This window comes from Camellia sinensis, chromosome 8 (genome assembly GCF_055761805.1).
Source record: "Camellia sinensis isolate YWXY chromosome 8, ASM5576180v1, whole genome shotgun sequence".
Classification (NCBI taxonomy): domain Eukaryota; kingdom Viridiplantae; phylum Streptophyta; class Magnoliopsida; order Ericales; family Theaceae; genus Camellia; species Camellia sinensis.
This window is the reverse complement of record NC_138968.1, coordinates 56,168,364-56,189,665: the sequence shown is the minus strand read 5'-3', so window position 1 is coordinate 56,189,665 and position 21,302 is coordinate 56,168,364. Positions and strand designations below refer to the sequence as shown.

Below are 21,302 nucleotides of genomic sequence, written 5' to 3'. Positions count from 1 at the left end.
GCGGTATGTTTACTTCATCATTGAAATAGATATTCTGCGTCTTTCGAAGAGAAATTCGTCCTTAGGATACAAGGACTAGTATGGGTGTGAATTTTTCCTTTAATCCATAATTTCCCTGCTTTCAAATTTGGAATGCCCTTTAGGTTTAAATCCAAGTGTCAAACTTGAAGGTTATATACAAACATAAGGTCTCTACCAATTTTTTATGTGGGACGAGAACATACTAACTTGTAGGAAACTTACCAAACAAGCATTATGTACATGAGGCTCACTTTGGTGTCAACTTCTCATTCATCGGTAAAAAGTTTTGAACACTCAATTACATATTCTTAATAATCACATGAAAACATTTGCGTCATCACTCGGACCCATCAGAAAATGCGTGTGGGTACTACTCAAATTCTAGCTTAAAATTCCTCAAAAACCATGGTATAAAACCATTTTTTCTAACAAGATTTAGAAACATTTTGATCAAGCATTGTATAAGGATTTGATTGTCTCAATTGTTTAATACCATATAAGTTTAGTTGTTTATCACACCATAGATACGAAAATTGTTCTTGATTTACACGTAATTTTTGTAAGTGATCACCACGAGTAAATGAGACTAAACAATCTTCATTTTCCACTTTGTTTTAACAGTCTTATAAGCACAACAATGTCCTGCAATGTGGCCTGCTTCAAGAGATTGGAACTCCTGCTTGAGGGATCCAAAATAGATCAAATGATTACTGTGAGATGGTTTTATCCATGGACACAATTATCATATTCACAATCCACTTTCTCACTTGAATGGAAGTGAGGAACTGCACACAGAATTCTTTGTCCTCATTCTCTTATATCTTTGTATACACTACCTAATCGTGTGATTAAAAAATAAAAAAAGTTTAAGATTTAGTCTTGAGGAACTCTAATATAACAAAAATAACATAGCTAGCTAGGCCAATCAGGCTGCTAAATAGAGTATATTTAAAAGCACAAATAGATCTAATAATTTATGATTCCCCAAAATAGGATAACAAGATTAGAATGATAAAATGTAACTAATTAAGCTCTCCAAGTAATGGTGTGAAGAGCCACCTTGTTTTAAGCAAAAGCCTACTTTCTCCTTTAGGCACAGTATTCTCTCCCTCTCCTCTTCCCCTTCTTTCTCCACCATTAGTCTTCTAATTGCCTTCTCAACCACCCCCCTCTCCATTCCACTCTCAAATTGCAATCCAATTCTCCAGACATGGCTTACATATCTTGCGTTCACCATCTGATCACCAAAACACGGAGAACATATCATTGGAACTCCCTCACAAATGCTCTCCAACGTCGAGTTCCATCCATTGTGAGTCCAGAAACCTCCTGTAGCAGGATGAGCCAGCACTTCCTGTTGGGGAGCCCATTTGACAATGTATCCCCTTCCACCATTTGTCTCCATGAACCCACTTGGTAGTGGCTCAAGCCATTTTGAACCGCGGACTAATCCAGGCCGAACCACCCACAAGAAGGGTTGCCCACTATTGGCTAGCCCCCAAGCCATTTCCAAGAATTCTGCTTCATCCATTGATGCAATACTCCCAAAGCTCACATATAGTACAGACTTTGGTGGTCGTGTGTCCAGCCAAGAAATAGAGCTTTTGTCTTGTGCTAGCAGGCTGCTTGAGGAGGCAGGGAAGTAGTTGTGAAATGGACCTATTGGGAAACTTGGGACAGGGAAGACTTGGCGGACTGTGGCCAATGTAGATTGTTCAAGGTCTTCCATGGAATTCCAAATGATCCCTGAAGAGGCCTTGGTTTCTTTTACCATAGATCCAATTAACTTGTAGAAAACCTCATGATTGCGCGTACTGATTGTTGGAAGGTCCTTGACTTTGAGTGGTGGCAGCTCTAGCACGGGTGATTCTAATTGGGAATCTGAAGAAACAAAGAATGAAGAAACAAAAATTAATGAACCAATGAGTAACTAAAAACTAAGAACTACAAACTACGGAGTCCATATAAGAAAAAATGAGAACTTAGCATCCTTTTAAAAATATATATTGGACTAGTTATGAGAGTTTATTAGAAGCTCCATCTCAAGCACACATTTGCTCAAGCTACCAAGTTTGTTGTAAATGTTAATCATGGTTGTTAGAATTGTGTGATCACTGCTCGATTTGTACGATTCAAAATGATTTTCAAACAAAACAATTTGAATCACATAATTTTGATTAGAAATTTATCAAAAATTGAGTTGATCATGTAATTCAATTTGTGATTCACTGTGATTTGGTTATATTATTGTTTTTGTTTGCATCGGAACAATATCGGTTTTGCTTCTCTACCAAGAAATGAAAAAGAGATCATTTAATTGTATTTATATTCATGATTTATACATTATTAGGTTTTTTGTAAGTAGCAATCCCATTAGACAAAAACACCATTTAATTATAATTGCTTTCGTTTTTGTGTATCTATAAGGATATGAGAGTTTAGATGTGAATCCAACCCATGTTGTACCTGAGAAGAGGAGCTTGTGCTGACACTTGGTATCTTGATTTGAGCAATCCTTGTTTGCCTCTTCGCAGGCTAATGTTGATGAACTGCTGAAGCAGTTTTTTGTGCGCTTGAGCGGTGAAATGGTTCATTCAATATCTTAGCATGTGGTCTAAACTTTTGAGAAGCATGTTTTACCATTCGAATAGTAGATGTTGCACTCGAGCAATTGGCCTATATGAGTGTGCATGGCCTTTAGTCACACCGCTTGAGCGATCTTCGCGGCTTTGTTTAGTATAAAGTGCACCGTTTGCTTGTTTTAAGATTTAACCTGTCCAGATTCTTAGTAAGGAGACCAACCAAAGTACTCTACATTGGAGGGTGTTTATATATTGGTTTCCTTGATGAATAGAGAGTGATTGATGGATCTACAAATTACATATTGACAATCATCAAGGGGTTTTAGTTTATTCTTTCATTCACAAAAAGAGAGGTATTTATCAGTGGATTTTGGAGAACTTGGGCCTGAAGTTTTAGTAGATTCTGGAGTGGCTCATCATCATGGACTCAACATCGGCGTTGTGGATTCAACGTTGAGGAGAAGACTGTGATGGAAGATACACATCAAATTCAGGTCAATTTGGACATCAATTCACTAGATAATTGAGGGCTTTTGTGTGTAATTCTTTTGTCTTCTTAGTAGATTATTTTGTGATTATAGTCCGCATTTTTTTTTTTAATCACAATTGGAGGTGCTCCAATTGTGATTTTTTTTCACATTATATCATTGTGCTGATTTATCATTGTTTGTTTTGTAAATATAATTCAATTCTCTTTTAATTGGATTAGATCTACTTGTGTTTGATTGGAAATTGCTATTCATTGTTTAAGATTAAATCTTAATTATAAATCAATATCTCAGGGTTTTCAAGGATTTTCACACATACACAATTTAAGCTATATTGATATTTGTTGCATTAATCTATTTATAGGGTCATGGTATACACACCTTTTTTGAGATGTGTTTTATATGCAAGTTATAATATTTGTAGTGTTAATTACTAGAAATGTCATAACTAATTTTTTTTTAGTTATAACTTAAAAAAAAAATGATGAGCCATAACTAATATTATAATAAATCATAATTAAATTATAACTGATCATAACTAAAATCACAAATATCATAATTGAGTCATTCGTTACACCGCCAAAATGGACTGTCTCCATCATAGAATTTTCCATTTATATATATATATATATATATTATACTAAAATAAGTCAACCTTAATTAACAATTCCATATGATTCACGCTTCATTATTTAAGTAAAACAGTTCACGATTGGATTCACTATTTAATAACAAAGGTGCCAATAATTTCCTAGATTGGGGTTAGTGTTGAGTTACCAAATACTAATAACAAGATCATGAATCAAAAAAGATCATGGGAAAAATAAGGTTAGAACAAGCAATGTGTTCGGATCTAGCAGCTAAATTCAAACAAAATAAAAACCCATTATCCCAATAAATTTTTTGTTATTTTTTTTTAATGTGCTTTGCCTTTTGTCAAATCTAATTAGACCAAACTAACAATATAATAATGGACACTTAGTCCAAAAATTCAATTTTAAATTTTCTTTGATTAAAGGCTAACACTCTAGATTGTTTTGTTCACGAGGACAAATCCATATAAAATGATGGCCAAACTATCCCATATATATATATATATATGTATATTATATACAAAATGACCAAACTACCCCCAGGTATATATATTATACAGGGTAAATTACACTGACACCCTCTGAGATTTAGTCCAATTATATCCAACTCCTTGACGTTATGGAAATTACATTCTCACCCCTGTAATTAATAGTCTCATTTCACAAACCCCCTACTCATACAAAAGACAACAACTCCCAATAGAAAAGTAGAGGAAATTATATTATAAAAAAAAGTAAAATAAAGAAAAGAAAAAATAAAAACAAAAATAAAAGAAGTAAAGCAGAGTAAGAAAAGAGAGAATATATGAATTCAATATCTTTATTCTGTCTAAAAATTAAAATGACAGGAGGGTTAGCGTAATTTCCAAAACGTCATGAGATGATATGTATTTAATCCAAATCTCAAGGGATGTAATTTTAATTTATCCTTTTTTTTAATGTATATTAATTTCAATTTAATTACTTTCATCAAATTTAAACTCAATTTTTTAAATTAGGCTTGACTCAACTCAATTCATTTTAATTTTTGTTTTAACCACTCAACACATCAACCACATTACCTTAACATTTCCCATAACCTGAAAGTTTTACAATGATGAAAAAAAAAAAACAACGTAAAAAACAATTGGGTGAGTTTTCTCCATCACTTTGCTTCCTTATTGTCTACTTGTATAACATTTTACAAAGTGAATCTTCACTGTCGAATTCTTTTGTTGATAAGAATCAAATGAGATAATTAATCAATTTTTCACCTATTATGGAAAAAATGTTCAATATAATATCTATTCTAAAATCACAATAGTAGTGATAAAATTTATTCAAAAACTCTTTGTGCTAAGATTTTTTTCTTTAATGAATCACAATAATCCTTTTTCATTCTTGTAAATTATTACCACATATCTAGGGGTAGACCTAACATTTTGGTGTAGTGGGGACAAAATTTTATCAAGAATCTCTAAGTATTCTTATTTTTTATTTTATTTTATTTTATTTTATTTTTTATGCAATTTGATCAAAAAGATCAGGAGATATGACAGAGAGGGGGAACAATGAGTGATAAAAATTGACGGAAAAAAATAATAGGATAAATTACATTTACATCCTCTGAGATTTGAGTTTAATACATATCATCCCCTAACGTTTGAAAAATTACACTAATCTCCCTATCATTGTAATTATTTAGACGGAATGAAGATATTGAACTCATGCACTCACGCTTTATTGCTTTACTTTACTTCCTCTATTTTTTCTTTTTCTTTACTCTTTTTTTTTTCAATGTAATTTCCTCTATTTTTGTACTAAGAATTGTTGTCTTTTATATAAGTAGGGGGTTTGTGAAATGAGACTGTTAACCATAAGGGTGGGAATGTTATTTCCAGAACGTCAAGGAGTGGGATGTAATTGGACTAAATCTCAAGGAGTGTCAGTTTAATTTACTCTACTATACATGGTCAAAACACACACACACATACACACACACACACTCTCTCTCTTTCTCTCCCTCTCTCTCTTCACCTTCATGATCGCTCGTCATCATCGCATTCACCTCCAATGTTGCTCATCGTCGTCACCGTCAAGCCGTCTTGGCTTCGACTCCTTGTCGTCTCTACTCCACCCCACGATCCTCTCTCTCTCTTTGCCATTTGCATTTGTGAAACCCGCAAATCAAGCCATTGAACAGAGAGTTCTAGTGGTGTCAAGTATGGTCATCACCATCCATCATCATCGCAAACCCAAATCTAGGCGACTTATCGACGGCGACAATGTTAGTTTCTCGACCTCTCGTCGAATCTCTACAAGATCGATCAGATCAAGGTTGACACAAAGAACGACACCTTGAACATCATTGTTTCGAATGCCCTAGGGTTAGGGTTTTGCAAGATCCATGACAACTGCGGCGGCAGTAGTGAGGTAGTCTCTCTCTCTCTCTCTATATATATATATATATTGTGTTTCACAAACAATCTGAGATTAGATTGCATCCTCAAACATATTTTCCTCTATATTTTCAGTTTTTTTTCTATTATTTGTTGAAAATATTTTCAGTTTTTTTTTTTTTCTATTTATTTGTTGATGTTGATGTTATTGTTGTTGATGTTGATGATGATGATGATCATGAAACAGATATTTGCAACAATAGATTAAAAAATTTAAACAGATAAAAAAAATGAAACAGATATTTGAGTTTCAGTAGATTATTGTTGGTTCTTCGATGGTGTTAAATGGAGGCATACTATTATATATACATAGATGTACAGTTTTTTTTTTTTTTTTATTGATTGGAAATTCATATATATATATATATATATATTACAGATATTTGTTTCTTGTAGATTCACCCACCTCTAGATGCTTTATGTTGCTTAGTTTTCCAATTGTTATAATGTGTGTATATATGTATGCAATATAATGATCATTATTATGGTTATTCTCTTGCAAATCACCAATGAGTCCTAGTAAGAACATGTTAAGACGGATCATTCAAGACCGAACTCGCCTTATTCAATTTTTGGATTTTTTTTTTTTTTTTAAAAAAAAATTGGTAGCTTCATTTTGTACACAAATAATTGAACATCTCTATGTGTGTGTGAGCACACGCATTTGACAATGTTTGAGAATGAATATTTTCAACAGATAATATATCATCTGTGTGTGTGTTTGAGAACATGGGGGTAATAGATTTGTTCAAACAAATAATAAATTTATTAATAAAATTTGAACATATAATAAATTTGGACAGATAGATTCAAACAGATAAGTGGAAAAATTAAACAGATAATAAGATTTTGATAGATAAGTGAAAAAATTGAATAGATTGGACAGATATTTGAACAGGTAGGTTAAAAAAATTGAATAAATATTAAAAATTTTGAACCAATAGGGTAAAAAACTTAAACAGATAGGAAAAATTTTGAACAAATAGGGAAAAATCTTGAACATATGGTCAACAGAAGTCAGCCGATAAAAAAAGGTCCACAGATAAATTAAAAGATAAAATTAAAAACAAAATGTCTTTCAAAACAAACAAAAGAAATTCTCACCAAGCTATTTCACAAATGGTAGATTTCTGACAAACAAAAAATATACACTGGACTTAATGCCTTAGACAATTGATAGAGTTGATTTTTAACAATTTTCTCTATAATAATGAATTAATGATTTTGATATTTTGAATCCCTGCTTGTGTCATATTCAATCCATACACATCCAAAAACTAACAACCCCACAATGTTTGTCTTGTATTCATGTGTTAAACTTTATTTGTTGTTTTGTGGAACAGAATATTTGCGGTATATGCAATTATAGGAAGAGCCATGAAGAAAAAGACGAAAAGAAGATGATAATACATTTGCAGATTCACCTGGGAACCATGTGACTCCAAATTATAAGTCTGAAAATAATGACCTCATAAAATTTTACTTGTAGCATCAGAAATGGAAATTCAGGAATATGAGTAGTATATTTGTTTCACAAAATCTTCCAAGTAAAAGATCCAGGTAATTGCTATCTGTTAATTAAAAAAAAAAAAATGACGAGAGTATAAAAACAGTTCATGGCAACTCATTTTGTTAGAGGAAATGACAATGTGAATCAAACTCCCTGTTTCTGTGGCTGCTGGTAGCCTCACCTGCAGCGCAGGATAAGGGCCATCCATAATAATAAAGAACATGTTTTTTTTTTTTTTAAATATTTTTTGTATAGAATCATTCATCAAAATGATGTGTTCCTAATATAAACTGATCATGAAATTTACGAACTAAAACTAAACAAGAAGAGTCACTTAGGCCATGTTTGTTTGGGTAGACATGAAATTGGGATTAGACTAATAGTCCAATAAAATTATTAATCCGATATTTTGTTAAACAATTGAGATACGGACTAATTATTTTAAACTTGACTATTAGTTAAGATAGGATACATAATCCAACGGATTCGTAGTCCTAGGACTATTAGTCATGGGAACGCTAATCCAGTCCGCCCAAACAAACATGGCCTTAATGTATATTCATGCCTTCACTCCCTACTTCCCCCTCCCCTCCCAACAAAAACTTGCCATGACAGTTATTGAGGGTTTTGATACCAACAAAACATGTTAATGAGTATTTTCTGTTTTAAAGCGATAGGTTCATAATCTTGCTACATTATTCTTTAAGCATTGTCATTTTCCGTTTTGTATAGAATTTTTGTTCGTGTATCTTTAGTCTAATTAGGGCTGAGCAGGAATTCGTAAAATCTATAATCCGATCCGATCCAGTCCAATCTGATAGGTTTGAATTAGTTTTTTAAATTCGTGGTTTGGTTCCGGATTGAAAAATTAAAAATCCGTAATCTACAGATCGGTTCCGGATTGAACCCCACGGTTCCGGATTGTAACCGATCCGGAACGTATACAAATAGCCTATATTCATATTATACACCTTCCAACATAGTATCTTCTTTTATTCTATATAAAACATAAACCTTAACTTAAACTTGCATAGTATCTTCTTTTATTACTTGTGTTTGTTGGTTTTTAGTATTAATTTGTAATGGTCTAAATACTTATTGTGGAATCAATTTTCTTATAGTTGTTAAATTTTAGAATAGTATGTCACTATTATAGAAACAAATGTTGCTATTGTGGAACTAACATGATGCTACGTTTATGTTTTTATGAAATTAAAATATTATATATATTTTTTTGTTATTGAATTATGTGAATCCTTGATCCTAAACTGATCCAATCCGTGTTTAAATGGATTGGTTCGGATTGATTCCATGATTTAAACGGATTGGATTGATTCTAATTTTTCAGGAACCGTAAATAGCGAATTGGTCCTGATTTTACCACAATCCAGATCAATCCAGACCATACGCGCCCCTAAGTTTAATAGTAATAGTGATGGTGTGATATGATAACAGATTTTTCTTAACTTGTGTTTGGATCTTAAATTAGTGATAATAAAAAAAATGAAGCAAGAGAAGAAAAATAATTCTTTTATTTCCACTCAATAAGTTTTTCCTTCCCCCTACAAATTGAAGATCCAAACACAACAATCTTAGTGCGAAGCAAGGAAGTAAAAGAGGCAGAGAAAGAAAGGAGGTTAAAACGCAAACAGACCTTGCTTAGGGAGGTAACCCTTTTCTAGCAGAAGAGGCAAAGCAGCAAATGCAAGAAAGGAAGACAAGCTGCTAGTCCTCAACACAATCCTTGGGATCTCAAGGCTGTCTGCAACAGACTGTGAAAAGTGCCATATAGCATCTGTTATCAAGCAAGCAGTGGGCTCCTTCGCCTCGTCCTCAACACCAGATAACACCAGTCCAGCCAAGCAGTCCCGAAAGGCGGCGACACAGTTGGTGTTGAGGAGGGAGAGGAGAGCGACGCTATCAGATGTGGAAGCTTCACTCTCGGTCTCCGACAAACCGTCTGGGATGGGGCAGAAGGTGAAGTGAGGGTAGTTGGATATGGTGGGAGAGTTGAAGTGAGTGTGGATGATGGTAATGGAGAAGAAGCCTGTGGCGTGAAGGATGTTAGCAAGCTGAAGCATGGGGTTCATATGTCCTTGCAACGGGATTGGAAAGAGTACCAAGCGCCGGCCTTTGCTTTCATGCTTTGGACTCTCTCTTCCCTTCTCCATTAATGCCGCCTTCTTTCATGCAACAAAAAGTGGCAAGGTTTTCTTCGGGTTATGGTGTTTCTCACCATAAATTGTTTGTTGGAAATGGAGTGGTTATTGTGCCCAGCACAGCAGTCGCTGTTGAGCCTGATAGGATCCACTTGGGGTTATATTTTGATAATTTAAAAAATGTTTATGTTTTTAAAATCCGTCGATTAAAGTATACTTAAAATATTAAGTTAATTAGATATCAATAATCTTTTTTATCAAATCACTGTCTGTATAAAAAAATAATAAATAGAATTTTCATTATAAAATTAAGGTTTCGTTTGAAAAATAGATTAGCTTTTTAACTTTTTGACATTTAGTATGGGATTTTTTTTTTTTTTTTTGATTCGTTGAAAATTCGTGTATATATATATATATATATATTATAGATAATTGTTTCTTGTTGATACACCCACTTCTAGATGCTTTATGTTGCTTTGTTTTCCTGTTGCTATAATGTGTGTATATATGTATGCAATATAATGATCATTATTATGGTTCTTCTCCTGCAGATCACCAATGAGTCCTAGTAAGAACATGTTGAGGCTCAAGACGGATCATTCGGACCGAACTCGCCTTATTCAATTTTTGGATTTGTATTTTTTTTTTTTTTAAAAAAAAAAAAAAAAAATTGGTTGCTTCATTTTGTACACAAATAATGGATCACCTGTATGTGTGCGCTCAGATAATGGATCACCATGAGAGGTGCTCACTAAAGGTAAGATTAGCACGTCTGTCAACGACTTATGGGCATCAAACGGTCAAACGCACTCTCTGCAACACGACCTAAACCCTACGCGACTTGGGTGACGTCCCACTAATCCTAACATTTAATTAACCTTTCATAAGCACAAACCCAAGAATTAATACACACATAATAATGACATAAATAAAACAAATTAGAGCATATATGATCTCATATTACCTTTACTGTTGGGGTGGCGGAGGCCTTCTGGCCGCCCAGGCCACCAGATTCTCGTTGATCAGCACCTGCAACTCAGCAATCCTCTGATTACTCTCGGCAAGACGTTCAGCTATATACTGTTGGGTATAAAGATCTACAGGTGTGTTAAGATAATGCTGTTTTTGGGTTTGCCAGAAATCTAAAAATGTTAATAACTGTTCTAACAAGTTAACAGAGGGCATACATATTGAAACACGAATAGCAAACTTTTATTGAGGAAGTAAAATATTTTACAAGAGGGGGTTGTGAGAGAGATTACAAGAGAGGAAGAAGTAAAACAAAAGAAAAACTAGAATTTTCGTAATGCCTCAACAAGGGTGAAGGCCATCCCTTAAATAGACAACAGAAGATAAGATACAATTATTACATAGGGACAGGTGGACATCTTCTATTGCACCGACAGATTACACCTATCGTCTTATCTTCGATGCTGGCGGAAGTGGAGAACATCTTTATCCCTGATACTGATGGAGCATCTGCTTTCTGAAAAGTTATTTGTCCTGTTGTGCCGACGCTCTTAAGGCTCGGGGCCCTTTCCTTTATTGCCTTTGTCCTGGACCATCTTGTCTGCTATGGCAGCTGTAAAGGAGTCCCAAAAGTCTCCAAGAGTGACTTCTGCCTCATCTTCTGATTGCGATTCTCCTGCTAACACGTGGTTGGTTGGATCAGCTTCTGATTCTGATTGGGTGTGACTGGTACCTGACCTCATCGAGGTGTCATCTTCAGGATTAACGGATTGGAGGAATTGTTCTTTCAGATAATCCATACTTTTAAGAATTAATTCATTATCTGAAAGGTTAGGAAATTTCTGTTTTAATTCCTTTTGCATCTGGACAAAAGGATTAGTGACTGGAGAAGAGGGTGCTGTTGGTAAAGCAGGCTGTTTGACAGAGTCCCAGCAAGCTTTGGTATGCTGTTGGATTTTCGGAATGAGATCCTTAAGATCCATTTTATCCCACCATTTAATAAAATAAATTCTTTTTAAGCGGGGGATTTTATTCTGATAATCACAGGCAAAGTCCCATTTCCAGATCCATGGAATGCTAAAGCGGATAGAGAAATGGACTATAGCTTTTCTGATTGATAATTCTCTGTTTTTATTTAAATATGAATAGGCACGGGAATAGGCAACATGCCATTCATCAAATTCTGTTCGTACTGATTCTGGTAAAATGTCAAGAGAAAGTCCGAACTTATCCCACCAAACGAGGAACCAGGAAGGGACATCGGTTTTGAGAACATCGGACGTGATACGGATAAACCAAGAATGATTCTTGATGGGGTTCTGGTAATAGAATACCTGAGTAAAGGCATCAATATAGTCCCAGTAAGAGTATTTGGTCTGTTTGTTCCGGAGATCAATATCCCTGGTAGTATGCGGATGGATGCCCCAAGTAGCAATGGGCATAATATTACGGATAACCATTTTACTGAATTGGATTGGACTGGCAGTCTTGTTGGCATCATGCAAAGTATGCTTGATTTCAACAGCTCCAGTTTCAACAAGTATCTGTTCATAAATATACCTGTATTGATCAAAATGAGGGGGTGACTGTTGAGTGGTGAGATATCGGCGTTTGATCTCCCACGGGTCTGTCATCCACTGTTCATCGGATGGTTCAATCCAAAGGACAGTTTCGTCAGAAAGACTGTTTGGCGTATATGGATCTTCTGGCCTCGGGAGAATATCCTTTGCCGTTGGATTACTGGTTTGACCTCCTCCACGAGAGAGGGGTGGATATTCGGATGGATCATAGCGAGGATTTGATCCTCGGCCACGACCTCGACCTCTTTAGCCTCTACTGGTCATTTGTTGATTTCTGTAAATATTCACGGGTCAAAAAGTCAGGCAAAGAGTTAGTTTCTCCTTTAATATATTCAATATCAAAATCAAAATTGGATAAATAACCCTGCCAGCTTACGAATATCTGTTTGGAAACAAGATTTTTAACATCCTGTTTAAATATCTGTCTAGCAGCAGAGCAATCAACTCTGATGATAAAATGCTGGTTTAATAAATCATCCTGGAATTTCATGACACATTTTACAATGGCTAAACATTCCTGTTTAATGGTCGGATAATTTAAAGCAGCTTGATTCCAATGCCCAGAATGAAAACGTAGAAGTTCTTCTTTCTGAGTGTTGGGATTAAACTGTTTTAAAATACCACCAAATCCTTCATTGGAAGCATCTGTTTCAACAATTTTCTTCCATTCAAGGTTAGGTAAATTTAAACAAGGTAACTGTTGGACTTTAGCTTTGATTTTCTGAACAGCTAAAGTATGTTCTGGAGACCATGGCGGAGGATTCTTTTTTAACCTGGTATACAAGATGTTAGCATCTGCAGATAAGTTCTGGTAATAGTCACGAATATAATTAAGACTACCTAAAAATCGCTGTAATTGAGTTTTGTCTTTAATTTCATCTGGAAATTTAGAGGCAAACTCCATACTTCGGTTAATAGGAATAATACTACCATTAGAAATATTATGTCCTAAATATCTGATAGTGGTTTGAAATAATTGCATCTTTGGGGCAGATAAAACCAAACCATTTCTGATAATAACATTCTTAAAAATATTAAGATGTTTTATATGCTGGTCAATTGATGAAGAAAAAATTAAAACATCATCAATATAAGAGAGAGTAAATTCTGTAAATGGATTAAAAATATCATTCATGATATGCTGAAATTCTGAAGGGGCATTTTTCAAGCCAAAAGGCATAACATTCCATTCATAGTGCCCAAAGGGTACTGTAAAAGCTGTTTTATAGCGATCCTGTTCAGCAATTTCAACTTGCCAATATCCTGATTTTAAATCAAATTTGGAAAAAATTATGGCATCCTGGAGACGGTCTAAAAGATCTTTTTTATTTGGAATAGGATATCTAATCCATTTCAATTTATCATTTAACGGTTTATAGTTAATTACAAGGCGAGGAACACCTCGTTCTAATTCTGCATTTTTATTCACATAAAAGGCGGTACAACTCCACGGGGAGTGACTAGGACGGATAAGTTTCTTCATAAGAAGATCTTGAATTTCTGTTTTGCACATTTCCATATATTCCTTTTTCATTTGGCTAGGGCGAGCTCTAGTTGGAATATATTTTTCATCAAAATCTGGTTCATATGGTAATGTTACAATATACTTTTTACGATTCCAAAAAGCATTCGGAACAGTACCACAGACTTCTGATTGAAATTCTTTTTCAATTATTTTAATTTTCTGTTGAAAAGCAGATTGATTAAGCCTTTGTTCTGTTGTTAAAAAGAGACTTCTTTTTGAATTAAATTTATCTGATTTTGTTTAACAGAAATTAAATCACGAATCTGATCTAATTCTTTAGTATACGGTTGAGTGATAAATTCAAAATTAACTGTTTTTCCCTATAATTTGGAATAAATACCTGTTGAATCGATTTTCTGGATAGGCATTAAAAGACATAAAAAAGGTGTGCCTAAAATGATATTTGTCGCAAGATTTCTGACTAAGACAAAGGATGTAGGAAGACAGAGGTCTTTATTACAAATATAAGCTTCTGGAATTTTATACCTGATTTGGAGAGAATTTCCACTTGCACTGGTAAGACTCTGGGTAGTCTTTTCAAAGTATCTGGTTGGAACTATACCTTCTTGGATACAGTTCATATCAGCACCACTATCAACTAAGGCAATTGCATCCTTAATGATAAAATCCGGTTTAATCATAAAAGAGATTTTTATGTACCATTTCTGAAAAGTGACTTGATTAACAAGTAATAAATAAGGAGTAGAGGATTCTGGTTCATTTTTGTTAAGATCAAGTTTTTGTTCGGTTTCTTTTTCTTTCTGTTTAGGAATTTGGGTATGCAGATACTTAATATCTTTAATAGCAGCTTCACTGGCGGTTTGCAAGTGTTTGACTTCTGTTTTAAGGACATTAATTTCCATTTTTAAATCCTGGAGAGTAGTAGGTTGTTCGACTACTGATTTAGTCTGAATTCTGTTAATTACTGTTTGAAGATTATAAGAATAATCTGGAATAGGAGGGGTTTCTGTTATTGTTTGTTGGTGTTCATAACACATCTTTAAATATTTTATTTTTATTTCTGGATCCTGTATCTGATCGGCTACAGCAAGCATATCCTTTTGAGTGTCTGTTAAAACATTGATACTACTGGGTTCTCCTAGATTTAAACCATTCATTTCTACTATGGATTTCCAGTAATTGATTTCTGATATTTGTTCCTGATTAGTACTGCAGGGACATGGTTCTTCTGGATCATCTTCATCAGAGGAGGAAGAGTATAACTGGTTAAGCTCATTATCAGAAGGGATTTCATCTTCGGTTGAAATTTCTTCAGCTTCTAAGGCTTGGATTAACTGGTCTTTAATGTCTGGATCAAGGTTTAGTTCATTGACCTTGGATTTAGCTTTAGATCTACATCTATTAGCATAATGTCCTGTTTGGCCACATTTGTAGCATTTAACTTCTGATTTAGATTTTCCTTTTGATTTACTGGTAGATTTCTTTGAATAAAACTTCTTGGTAGGTTTCGGATGGCTAGTCTTTAGGTTAGACTTTTTTCTGTAAGGTTTGGATAACTTTTTATGAACAAGTTTTCTGGTTTTGGCTGGGTACTTAATGCCGGGCTCATAGGCAAACTGGTCACAGAATTCGCCTAATTCTTTTCTTCCTGTTAAGTTTTGTTGTTTCATTTGATACTGGAGTTTGAGGTCATTACACAGAGAAAGACCTTCATCAGTGACAATAGACACAAGTTGTTCATAAGTATACTGCTCATAAGGAATAGACATTCGGTCATGGCGGTCCCGAAGTTTTTTCCTGACCCGTTCAGCAAAGAGGGTAGGAAGGCCATCAATAAATTTGGCTTTCCAATGGGTACTGTTAGCATCGGAGCGTTGGGTAACCTGAAGAAGGAAAACATCCTTATACCAACGGAAATGGGTTAAGGAGGGACAACGCAGATTCTGGAGAAGCTCACGACCTCGGTCCTGAGTAGAGGTACTGGTACCAACAAAGTGGTAGATAATTGTTTGGATGAGGGTGTACACCGCATCAGACTGTTGGACCTGCTGGTTGGTAGTTGGGTCAAGCTCTATTTTGACAGCGGTCAAGATTTCAGTTTGTTGTAGGGGAGTGATAATATTATCCCACCAACCTTTAAGAATTCCGGTAAAGCCATTGATAATAAACTTAGTTATGGCCTGGTCATTATTACTGTATTGGCGACAGACAGTAGCATACATCATCATTTGGTGTAGCTTTTTATAAATGCCAAATTCTGATTCACCATCAATATTCCATTCATAAATGATTTTACCATGGTAACTATTCTGTTCATTCAGATAAGCTTCTTCATAAAGAATATCTGGGGAGTAGGTCTGGAATAGTAATTTCTGGTATGAGGTAAAAATCCTGGTTTTGCAGAACTGTAATAGTTTAGCTTATTGACAGATGAGGGTTCCTGGAAGTTCATTTGAATTTCTTGAATCTGTTCTGGTGATAATGGATCTTGATCAGGGCTGGATTCAGCTCTAAGCATGTGGATAGATCCACCGCTAGTTTGACCTGAAAGAGGCTTAGGAGGTTCTGGAGGACGAACATTAAGTGTTTGCATTTTCTGGAGTAAGGTGTCCATAAACTCAGTATTAGACGATTTTAACTTAAAGTTAGTGATGTCTAATGAGGGTTTTATGGATACTGGATGGAGAGTAGAGATTCCGGTAACGGGAGGAGCTAGGGTTCTATCCTTGAAGGTAGACACAGCTTCTTCGACTCTGGTCAACTGTTTACTAATGGTTTGACAGATTAGATTGGTATAATTATTCTGTCTGGCTAAAGAAGATTCAACCTTGGTTAGTCTGGTGGATTGGGCATCTATATAGGCGGTAGCTGATAGAGGTTGTTTGGTAAGTTCCCCGTTGGGTACCAATTCTAAGGCTTGAGCAGGCGGATGAATAGAATGGATGACCTGGCCTTCAGTAGTAGTCCAAGCTTTATACTGATCTTCAATAACTGTGAGTTTTGGTTGGGTAACTGTATTATACCATTCTACAAACGGTATTAGTTTCTGATGTAACTCAAGATGTTGGTAGTATTGAGTTTTATAATGGGATAACTGGTCAGAAGTATGGTTGGTAAAATACCAATCCCTAAATTCTTTATATTGATTATGGTTAAATTCCTGGTTTAAAATTTTTCTATGTTCACTTCCTGGTGTAAAATCCATTAAAGATCAAAATTCATATCACTGGCCGTAGGGCTATCTGGAGAAGGTGTTGGAACTGGGGGTGTAGTATAAACACCATGAGGAATACGATTGTGAGAAAGACGAATTCCTTGAATTTCTGATGTCATAGGATCTTCTTGTGGATCACTAGGTGGTCTACTAGGAGGCCTAGAGGGTATCTGTTGAAGAATGTTTTCTATTTGTCTTCTGGATGGTAAGTTGTCAACAGATTGACGACTGGATTCTGGATAGTCCACTTGGTAAGGAGGGACAGATCTAAAACTGTTATTAGAAAAACTTCTAGGTGCAGTTCGGAAACTAGCATTAGAAGAATTACTTTTGGTAAGCATGGGTTTCTGGAATTGGAGGTACACATGACCTCCTTGCGTCTGGATAACATCATCAATGTTATGCTGGATCATTGGTTTGGGTGGTACGGCATTAGGAATTTCCCACCTATCTGGAAAGGTGATGTCCTTCCAAGCAATCATCTTGGGGACAGCAACTTGGCTACTGTAAAGGTTAGTCTCAATTAAGACTGTCTGACCTGTTTCAGTTTTCTTTTTTACATAAGGATTTAAGGTTGTTAAAGCCTTTATGTAGATTCTGGAGTGTACTGAAAAGAGTGGAGTTCCTGGTTTATAATTATATCCATGGGTAAGAACTCGAAGTTCTAAGACATTGGATAGGTTTACGTCACATAAAGCAACGCTAAGATTCGGATAAATATCAAAATAAACTGGTCCATGAGACAAACTTGTCTCAATAGCTCCCATTAGTGAAGCTCGCCAATCAAGGCAGCGTCCATCACGAAGGGTGCATTGAATACTGGTATTTTGACCAAGAAGGGTCAAAGGTTTAAAAGCAATTTGTACCAATCCTATATGAATGTACTTATAATCTTTCAGAAAAGGGACAAAGTCATTAACATGAATTAGTCTAATTATTTCATCATTATTCTGGATACAAGATGCATGTTCAAATGTCTTGATAATTGTTCTGCTGAGGAATTGAAATTTTCCTTTTCTGTATATGGTGTAGGGATCTACTGATGGTATGGTCCACTTATCGAGGGCCTGTTTAACATCCTGATATGCAACTAATTCTGCAGCTTCGGCTAATGAGGAAACAGTATTTCCTACCGTTGTGACTGATTCAGTTCCTGGTATTTCTACGGTATTTTCATTTTGTTCAGACATGGTTGTATTGTGATCATATATGTCTAATTTATTAAATTTATATTATTATTATATGACAATTAAAACTTGGCTCTGATACCATGAGAGGTGCTTATGAAAGGTTAATTAAATGTTAGGATTAGTGGGACGTCACCCAAGTCGCGTAGGGTTTAGGTCGTGTTGCAGAGAGTGCGTTTGACCGTTTGATGCCCATAAGTCGTTGACAGACGTGCTAATCTTAATATTTTTAAGAATGTTATTATCAGAAATGGTTTGGTTTTATCTGCCCCAAAGATGCAATTATTTCAAACCACTATCAGATATTTAGGACATAATATTTCTAATGGTAGTATTATTCCTATTAACCGAAGTATGGAGTTTGCCTCTAAATTTCCAGATGAAATTAAAGACAAAACTCAATTACAGCGATTTTTAGGTAGTCTTAATTATATTCGTGACTATTACCAGAACTTATCTGCAGATGCTAACATCTTGTATACCAGGTTAAAAAAGAATCCTCCGCCATGGTCTCCAGAACATACTTTAGCTGTTCAGAAAATCAAAGCTAAAGTCCAACAGTTACCTTGTTTAAATTTACCTAACCTTGAATGGAAGAAAATTGTTGAAACAGATGCTTCCAATGAAGGATTTGGTGGTATTTTAAAACAGTTTAATCCCAACACTCAGAAAGAAGAACTTCTACGTTTTCATTCTGGGCATTGGAATCAAGCTGCTTTAAATTATCCGACCATTAAACAGGAATGTTTAGCCATTGTAAAATGTGTCATGAAATTCCAGGATGATTTATTAAACCAGCATTTTATCATCAGAGTTGATTGCTCCGCTGCTAGACAGATATTTAAACAGGATGTTAAAAATCTTGTTTCCAAACAGATATTCGTAAGCTGGCAGGGTTATTTATCCAATTTTGATTTTGATATTGAATATATTAAAGGAGAAACTAACTCTTTGCCTGACTTTTTGACCCGTGAATATTTACAGAAATCAGCAAATGACCAGTAGAGGCCAAAGAGGTCGAGGTCGTGGCCGAGGATCAAATCCTCGCTATGATCCATCCGAATATCCACCCCTCTCTCGTGGAGGAGGTCAAACCAGTAATCCAACGGCAAGGGATATTCTCCTGAGGCCAGAAGATCCATATACGCCAAACAGTCTTTCTGACGAAACTGTCCTTTGGATTGAACCATCCGATGAACAGTGGATGACAGACCCGTGGGAGATCAAACGCCGATATCTCACCACTCAACAGTCACCCCCTCATTTTGATCAATACAGGTATATTTATGAACAGATACTTGTTGAAACTGGAGCTGTTGAACTCAAGCATACTTTGCATGATGCCAACAAGACTGCCAGTCCAATCCAATTCAGTAAAATGGTTATCCGTAATATTATGCCCATTGCTACTTGGGGCATCCATCCGCATACTACCAGGGATATTGATCTCCGGAACAAACAGACCAAATACTCTTACTGGGACTATATTGATGCCTTTACTCAGGTATTCTATTACCAGAACCCCATCAAGAATCATTCTTGGTTTATCCGTATCACGTCCGATGTTCTCAAAACCGATGTCCCTTCCTGGTTCCTCGTTTGGTGGGATAAGTTCGGACTTTCTCTTGACATTTTACCAGAATCAGTACGAACAGAATTTGATGAATGGCATGTTGCCTATTCCCGTGCCTATTCATATTTAAATAAAAACAGAGAATTATCAATCAGAAAAGCTATAGTCCATTTCTCTATCCGCTTTAGCATTCCATGGATCTGGAAATGGGACTTTGCCTGTGATTATCAGAATAAAATCCCCCGCTTAAAAAGAATTTATTTTATTAAATGGTGGGATAAAATGGATCTTAAGGATCTCATTCCGAAAATCCAACAGCATACCAAAGCTTGCTGGGACTCTGTCAAACAGCCTGCTTTACCAACAGCACCCTCTTCTCCAGTCACTAATCCTTTTGTCCAGATGCAAAAGGAATTAAAACAGAAATTTCCTAACCTTTCAGATAATGAATTAATTCTTAAAAGTATGGATTATCTGAAAGAACAATTCCTCCAATCCGTTAATCCTGAAGATGACACCTCGATGAGGTCAGGTACCAGTCACACCCAATCAGAATCAGAAGCTGATCCAACCAACCACGTGTTAGCAGGAGAATCGCAATCAGAAGATGAGGCAGAAGTCACTCTTGGAGACTTTTGGGACTCCTTTACAGCTGCCATAGCAGACAAGATGGTCCAGGACAAAGGCAATAAAGGAAAGGGCCCCGAGCCTTAAGAGCGTCGGCACAACAGGACAAACAACTTTTCAGAAAGCAGATGCTCCATCAGTATCAGGGATAAAGATGTTCCCCACTTCCGCCAGCATCGAAGATAAGACGATAGGTGTAATCTGTCGGTGCAATAGAAGATGTCCACCTGTCCCTATGTAATAATTGTATCTTATCTTCTGTTGTCTATTTAAGGGATGGCCTTCACCCTTGTTGAGGCATTACGAAAATTCTAGTTTTTCTTTTGTTTTACTTCTTCCTCTCTTGTAATCTCTCTCACAACCCCCTCTTGTAAAATATTTTACTTCCTCAATAAAAGTTTGCTATTCGTGTTTCAATATGTATGCCCTCTGTTAACTTGTTAGAACAGTTATTAACATTTTTAGATTTCTGGCAAACCCAAAAACAGCATTATCTTAACACACCTGTAGATCTTTATACCCAACAGTATATAGCTGAACGTCTTGCCGAGAGTAATCAGAGGATTGCTGAGTTGCAGGTGCTGATCAACGAGAATCTGGTGGCCTGGGCGGCCAGAAGGCCTCCGCCACCCCAACAGTAAAGGTAATATGAGATCATATATGCTCTAATTTGTTTTATTTATGTCATTATTATGTGTGTATTAATTCTTGGGTTTGTGCTTATGAAAGGTTAATTAAATGTTAGGATTAGTGGGACGTCACCCAAGTCGCGTAGGGTTTAGGTCGTGTTGCAGAGAGTGCGTTTGACCGTTTGATGCCCATAAGTCGTTGACAGACGTGCTAATCTTACCTTTAGTGAGCACCTCTCATGGTAT

At 35.6% G+C, this 21,302-nt stretch overlaps 1 protein-coding gene across 1 annotated transcript; it reads right to left on the bottom strand.

Moving 5' to 3' along the window:
- Positions 1 to 900: 900 nt before the first annotated feature.
- On the bottom strand, positions 901 to 9,951 carry LOC114271828 (UDP-glycosyltransferase 76B1-like). The gene is made up of 2 exons (XM_082882687.1): positions 9,287 to 9,951; positions 901 to 1,902 (listed from the first exon to the last, which is right to left on the bottom strand). Exons 1-2 carry the CDS (start codon positions 9,801 to 9,803, stop codon positions 1,025 to 1,027), a joined length of 1,395 nt encoding a protein of 464 aa, XP_082738813.1. The 5' UTR covers positions 9,804 to 9,951; the 3' UTR covers positions 901 to 1,024.
- Between the last annotated feature and the right edge of the window lie 11,351 nt (positions 9,952 to 21,302).

Excerpts from the sequence above, each read along its gene's own strand:
- LOC114271828 (XM_082882687.1), bottom strand. The coding sequence starts at position 9,803 with ATGGAGAAGGGAAGAGAGAGTCCAAAGCATGAAAGCAAAGGCCGGCGC. Across the intron at positions 1,903-9,286 it reads GGGTTACCTCCCTAAGCAAG|ATTCCCAATTAGAATCACCC; the intron begins GTCTGTTTGCGT and ends TTGTTTCTTCAG.